This window comes from Sinohyriopsis cumingii, unplaced genomic scaffold (genome assembly GCF_028554795.1).
Source record: "Sinohyriopsis cumingii isolate HCF-2022 unplaced genomic scaffold, ASM2855479v2 utg005470l, whole genome shotgun sequence".
Taxonomy (NCBI): Eukaryota; Metazoa; Mollusca; class Bivalvia; order Unionida; family Unionidae; genus Sinohyriopsis; species Sinohyriopsis cumingii.
Genome location: NW_028316950.1, coordinates 9,072 through 16,433, shown reverse-complemented (window position 1 = coordinate 16,433; position 7,362 = coordinate 9,072). Strand labels below are relative to the sequence as shown.

At 32.8% G+C, this 7,362-nt stretch overlaps 1 protein-coding gene across 1 annotated transcript; it reads right to left on the bottom strand.

Annotated features, from left to right (window-relative positions):
• Positions 1-937: 937 nt before the first annotated feature.
• On the bottom strand, positions 938-7,057 carry LOC149768904 (uncharacterized). The gene is made up of 6 exons (XM_089949999.1): positions 7,016-7,057; positions 4,696-4,771; positions 3,328-3,426; positions 2,873-2,989; positions 2,473-2,559; positions 938-1,448 (listed from the first exon to the last, which is right to left on the bottom strand). The coding sequence occupies exons 1-5, from the start codon at positions 7,055-7,057 to the stop codon at positions 2,507-2,509; spliced, it is 387 nt and encodes a 128-aa protein (XP_089806125.1). The 3' UTR covers positions 938-1,448; positions 2,473-2,506.
• Between the last annotated feature and the right edge of the window lie 305 nt (positions 7,058-7,362).

The following is a 7,362-nucleotide window of genomic DNA, read 5'->3' as shown; positions in this document are numbered from 1 at the left end:
TTTAGACATGTCAGTAGGTTTTAGTCATTCAAAGTATTTTTGTTTCTACTTTATTCCGGGTTGCAAAAATAAAAAAGAAGCACAAAGAATAATACCTCGATATTCATTTCTTCTAGTCTTCGTTATATCTACCTCTTTATCAAATAAAGTCAATTGTTGGAGGACCAGGCATTTTCAACATAATATTTGTTTGGATGTTTTGATTTCATGTCTGTAAAATTTAAACTTCTGCTGAAGAAGATACCCAGAAATGTTCACAATTCTGATATTTTTGGTTTCATGCATACATTTGCAGGTTCTTCTCTCTTCCCTCTAGTTTTTAAAAGAACATTTATTTTGACCCCTTCAGTTCTTCATGTACAATTTTGTTATTATTTATGTTGTACATATTTTGACAAAGTTGGCAGTCAGAGCTGGTGTTGTTAAAGAAAATTTAAAAAAGCTGAGACTAGTGAATATTTTTAAAGGTTTTATTAATAATAATCATGGTGCCATTTAAAAAAATTACAATGTTGAATTCCTGTGCCTTTTAAAAACTATAAATCTGCTCAAGTTACTGAATAAATAAAATTAATAAAACAGATTTGACGCGCTTAAACCATAAATATGAGTCTATTACATGTTTTATAGAAATCGATCAATTTAGTAAAATATAAACCATATGTATAACTTTGGAATTTCTTTGCTGAATGATGACGTTGTTAATTATATTCTCTTTGTATGACTGTTATTTTCGATAATTTTTAAATTATATATATATATATATATATATATATATATATATATATATATATATATATATATATATATATATATATATATATATAATCCAAGTAACTGAAATTCAAACCATTTACCAAAATTTACCAATTACTTCAGCAACCAATGAATTCATTCACAAAATGATGAATTTTGCCATGATTAAGTAGTTAAAAAAGCAAATGCTAAAAAAGAAAAAGTGATATCCTGCCCCCCAAAAAATCCGTAACAAATGTTGGGAGGGGTGGGGATAGAAAGGGGTTACGTTATAGGAGAATATATGCCAACATGTTGCATGAGGGGTCACCAGTTTTAGATAAAACTGGCTCTCATCAAGTCCATTGACTTGAAGGAGAAGAAAAAAAAAAACAACTTCCCTCATGAACAGTTGGCTACAACCATAATTAGTAATGTATAACTTTAGGAAAAAAAATATATTTAAGAAATGAAGCCTTGTAGGTGGGGGTGGGAAAAACTGATTTTTATTCTTCTTCTTAATTCTCAGATTGCTTGAAAAGATTTCAAAATAAAAACTAAAACAGTCTTGCAAAGGAAGATAATAACCAAGATATGTAAGTTAAATTTAGAAATCATTTGCACAGGAAAACAACATTATTTTGTTTTTAAAGCATTAAAAATCTTGTATATATTATTTATCTTTAACTGCATTTTCTGAGATGAACGAAAATCTGAAAAAGAAAGAGAATACCATTACGAAGTAATTTTCATTTAATAGCACGCAAAATGAGAAATACTTAAGTATAAAGACAAAGTCAATATTCAGCGATATTAAAAATATGAAAAGAATATTACAATTTAGAAGATGACAAAATGTATGAAACATTTGGAATAAATTTGCTAAAATATTCATGCCACTTCAAAGGTTACTAACACATTTTGCTTTAACATAATAGAGACTTGACTTATGTTAAAACTAAAATTGCTTCAATAAAATGACATTGTTTGAAGGGGAAAAAATCCCGCTTGTTGAAATTCGTTTCCCAGAAATCAAGGATTAGATTTATCTTTGAAATTAAGACCATCCTACTTGTTTAATTCTTAAAGATGACAAACGCATTATGATGATCATGCAAACTTAAAAGGCTTATCTATCATTTGACATTGTGCTTCTTTAATTTCTTTTTGTTCCCCGTGTGGTAACCAAATATATGGAACTTTTTGAAAATGTTAGAGAAAAACAGGATTGGTCAGAACTAAATTTTCCAAAACATAAATGGGCTTAAGTATTGCATTTACCACATAATCATACAAGCAAATAAAAATAAATAAATAATAAGACCAATGAATTCTCGTATATTTATAAATATGTACCTGTATACCATTCGCTTGTGCTTGCTACTGTAAAAATAATGGCATCTGTTATTGGCATCCCACGAGAGTCTGAGTAAGATTGCACAAAAATTCTTGATAGAGACGAATGATACTTAGATGGGGAATTTTTGCTTTTATGTTGATGATGTGATTAGATTTTGATGGAAAAACATCTCTGTTTAAGGTTTTAAAGTTCTGAAAACTCAACATTGAAAACTATCGCTGCCCTCTATCATACAATAATATCAATATATGATTATCTGCCAATTAAAATACTTCCATCATTGCTACATCAATACATATGTTTCATTATCTGCCAATATAAAAACTCTAAAACTAAATTGAAAGTAAGTCTATTAAAGATAAGATTCATTCACTAACCTTTTAATTTTTTGGGGGATGGGATAAGAGATGCTTATATTTCCACTGTGGCCATTCCTTGATTTCTCTCATTGAGAGCTGCCTCATCTACAAATAGAAGAAACTCATTATAATCTATTAAGCTTGATCGTGTTAAAATCTGATAATTCATGGATACTTTCAAAGATAATTCCTGAGGAATGTTTTCACACAGATGCTCTCGTGAATCCGGTTACAGTTTGTCGATGTAAAACAAATGTATATGTCACTTAAAATTAAAATAAAACGAATTTGGAGGAACCGTCACAAATTATTCTTACCAATCTATTCAGTGGGAGTTCTAGCTCAGAAAATCATCTTAAATAGACTCATTTAAACCTGTAACAAAATTTTAATTTATATCAAGACAAATTCCACTTACTGATCTCATGAATAGTGGCTCCTCGAGCCATCAACCCTTCAGCAATCTGGTCACATTCAATTTGACCCAGTGCCCTTATTTTCTTCATCTCGTACTCAACGAATTCTTCAACTACCTCTGCAAAGCAAACAAACAACATTGGTGCCAAAATGTTTTCTTATTACATAATTTTGACACTTAAAGTTATGGAAAATGAAGAGCATATGAAACTGAATACGAGATTAAATTGTATTATTATTGCTTGTTTAAAAAATTCAACTTTAAGAGTAGTAAGTAGGTAAATTATATTTAAAAAACTTTCTCTATCATACACCTACGTATTAGGATTACTACAACCAAGTGATAAATAAATATGTATTAAGCAGTCATCAATCTTTAGAGTCACGCTACCTTTTCTTCTCATTTTCTTTCTTAGCTTTGTGGCTGCTGAACATATGAATTACGCAACTACTCACGATTGAGGGCCTCTGGGGTTCTACTCTCCCTGCTTGCCCCCTCATCAGGTAATGATGTCGATGACGCAGCTGTCTGATCATCTAATTTCTCCGATGCTGCTGTTAAGAAAAAAACATATTATTCCTATTGTGTGACTCTGCGTTACGCCCAGACCAACTTAAAATAAATACTAGTCTACCTAAAACTGTATGTTTCAATCCACATTCAGTAAAAATTTGACACTTCAAACACCAATCAAAGAATTATTAAGTCCCGGTTAACATCATTTTCTATGCTACATCATAAAACAACCAAAAACGCTATCCAAAAGAGCACAAAATTACTATGCAACTTCAGACATAGAAAAGCTGTTTTTATGCAGCAGGAAAATGTGGAGGTAAAAGGTCAGAAACAGAACTTGAATTACATATTAAACTTTAGTTACTATTATTTGGACACCGATTATTCATATTACTAGGATTCAGCTGATTACTGTCATATCCCATATTACCTTTACACCCTGAACCGCTCCGGTGGTCTAGTGGTTAGAGCGTCCGCCTCGGATGCGGGAGGTCGTGGGTTCGATCCCCGGCCGAGTCATACCAAAGACTTACAAAAACGGTACTAACAGCTGCCTCGCTTGGCGCTCAGCATTAAGAGGTTAGTGTTAGGACTGGTCGGCCCGGTGTCAGGATAATGTGATTGGGTGGGACATCATGCTACATGTCTGCGGCATGATGCCCCAGTGCTAGACATCACTATAAACTGCCACATTGCAGACATCGTAGCGATATGACTGAAAAATTGTTAAAGCTACGTTAAAAATCCAAATCACATCACATCACAACACACCTTTACAACCCAACTATTCAGACAAAATCTATGGGGGCCCCGAGTGGCCGAGTGGTCTAAAGCGCCCACCGTTACGGATCACTGCCATCTCACCTCTATCTGCGTGGATTCGATTCTCGGATTCGGCTAATGTGAGTATGTGAGAAAGATTGCCAGTAGTTTCTCGTGGGTCGGTGGTTCTTTCCGTCGTTTTCCCGAGTTCTTCCTACATCATTAATACTGGCCGTCATGTATAGATTATCGTGTGCTGAAAAATGGCGTTAAACCCTACAACAGAGGGTAACTACTTGAAGGTTATCACTAACCAAGTATGAATGTTTAATTTCATTGTAATTTGGACGACTGAGTAGTTATTATGAGTTAAGCATTGATTTGTCTTTACCTGTATGGACAATGGGAAGAGTTAAATATAGACATAAAATAATTGCATTCAAGCCTTTAGGTTTGAAGAACAATGTTAGACATGAAATCATTATTTTCATAAAACCCTACTAAACTTTGCACCGTCCTACAAAGTAATACCGCAGGGTACTCACCTACGTTGCTTGTTCTTTGGGGTGCAACCTTTCCCCTAATGAACCTTCTATACAGGCTGGCTCTAAACTCACCACACTGCAAATATACCATGAGCAAGGAACTTTGTCAATATTTTTAACATGAAAATCATTAGTCATAAAGTTATTTCGATGGTATTATATACGCCATATAACTTCTAAATATTCAAATATATTAATAAATCCAGATATCTAAATGGAATATTCTCCCTTTATATCATCCCTTCCTATTCATTATTTCATATTATGTCTTGATCCACAACACCCAGTTAAAATAAATCTCAATCGGTCCTACAAGTAGTTAATATTTCTCGCTCTCGTATTACTCTTTGTAATGCATAGAACTAATATTTATTAAGTACATGTATCTCAAGCTTTATTGAAAGAGTTCTCATTATCTTGATCTTCCTGATCTTAAAATACGTTACATAATTAAGTACATTATATATATATATATATATATATATATATATATATATATATATATATATCATATCTACATTGTACGAGTAGATATAAGGACATATGAAATATTTCACGAGTAAAGTGTTTTAGTGCGATTAACGCTGCGTAACTACACTAATAAAAATAAGTTCCGAATTTTTTACAATAATTTTTGATCAACGATTTTACACAAAACTCTGGGGTAGGCGTAATGTACAAATATGACAGATCGGTGGAAGGCACTTCATTGCGTAACATAATTAGAGCATACATTCTGAGTTTAATTTGAAAAAATTTGGTTCAATGTATATTTCTGCATTCGTACGTAATAGTTGTGTGTTGGCACGATTGCAGTCCATATTGGTAACAGACTACGCCCAAATTTTGATTATCACTTAATTTCGGTTAGCAATCGACGCTAATTAATGCATGATTTCTCCCTCGTATTCACACATGAGTCTAATAGTTAAAATTGGTTCTCAAATAATTTTATAGAACTACGTAGTTATGAGCTATTTAATTTAAAAACGTACCGTTTGCTTTTTAATGTAACAGGTATAACAAACAGAATATTGAACAGCAACAAGTCATGTAAGACCAGTCACTGACAATTTGAACGATTCGGGCGGAAACCTGATTATAAAAAATTTATATTTAAAATCTACTTTTCGTTGTTTGGGAGCGGGAGGAAATAGAAGACGTTATTGGGCATTCGTCTTTCCTAAATAGATAAGGAATGTTGTTCCAAAGTGATATCGCCACTATGGCGCTTAAAGTGATATCGCCACCGGCAATATCATTTATATCCCACTGATAATTTTCAGTATTTCGTTATGAATTTAGCAGATATATAAAAACGTTCATATCGTCAGAACAATCTTATTTGTTTCGTCAATGATGAAATGAAAGATACCAGGTAAGCCATACTGGTATTTTACAAATAATATATCATTTCGATTGTAGAATAAATCTGAATGAATCTGAATGAATTGAAAAGAAACCCAGTAGAACATTGGAAATATTCTGTAATGTATGCCTGATAGCTCAGGTGATAAAATTAATAATATATGCTTAAAATGAGAAAAAATGGTGTGTGTATGGATGCGTTCACAGCAAAAAATTATACACACCCCCCTTATGAAACTTAATTCTAGGCCCCCTCCTAATATCTTCAAATTATGTTATAGCTCTGATATACAGTATAGTTGTACATTGTGGCATCTATCGTACCTTTCTTAGTAAAATATCTTTAGAAGTTAATGTCGAAATTTAGATTTCTTAACATCATTAGACTGCTTGCATAATTTAAATGATAACGTAGAAATATGGCTGATATATTATTTTATAATTATAAGATATATTATTTTATAATTATAAGACTTCTCTTTGTTTATGCGGTTGCATACAAAGTTTATATCGCACGCTATTTTGTTTAGAACATAGGTCTAAAATTTCAAAATATTTTTTCCCCGCCTCATCTAACCAATACATACTGCAAGATATGACACTCTTACCATCCAGTTCTGCTCCAATCACCCCATCCCTTCCTCGACCCCTGTTACGAACGAATCTACTTTTGCCATTGGGACTTTCATTGGTTTAGATTCACTTTATTGGGTTTCTTGTAAATGATCATGCTATAGGTCATTTTCTACTAAATGACTTTTAAGATAATGCAACCACAAATATCTTATTTTTTACAACTCTCATGGTAAACACGTCATCGCCCATGGATAATCGTGTGACGTTACTTTGTATCGTGTGAACTTTTGCAAATAAATTTCAACATAGATTGCGTCTATCCGACAAAACGCAATAGTAATACAAACATTTATGTTTTAAACATTTTTATACCTACCGATTTTCGAAATCCCCGAAAGCAACCTCCAAAGCATCCCATTATAAGCCAAGTTATGAATGTATTCGGTATCTAAAGTTCCCACGCAATAACGCGATTGTACCAAAGGGATTATGGGAACGCGATTGTACTTTGTGCGTTGCCATTGGACAACAATCGGATTCGTCACACGGAACTTCTGTTATGCCAGATATATACAGGCAATATTTGGGGGCGCCCTACAGATATTATGTACGTCTGAGTGTGAAAAGTGTAACGTTGTTTCCATTCGCAACATGCACAATGGCGATAATGTTGCCATACCTCTATATTACTTTTGTGGCTGATATTTCTTTGGATATTGTACT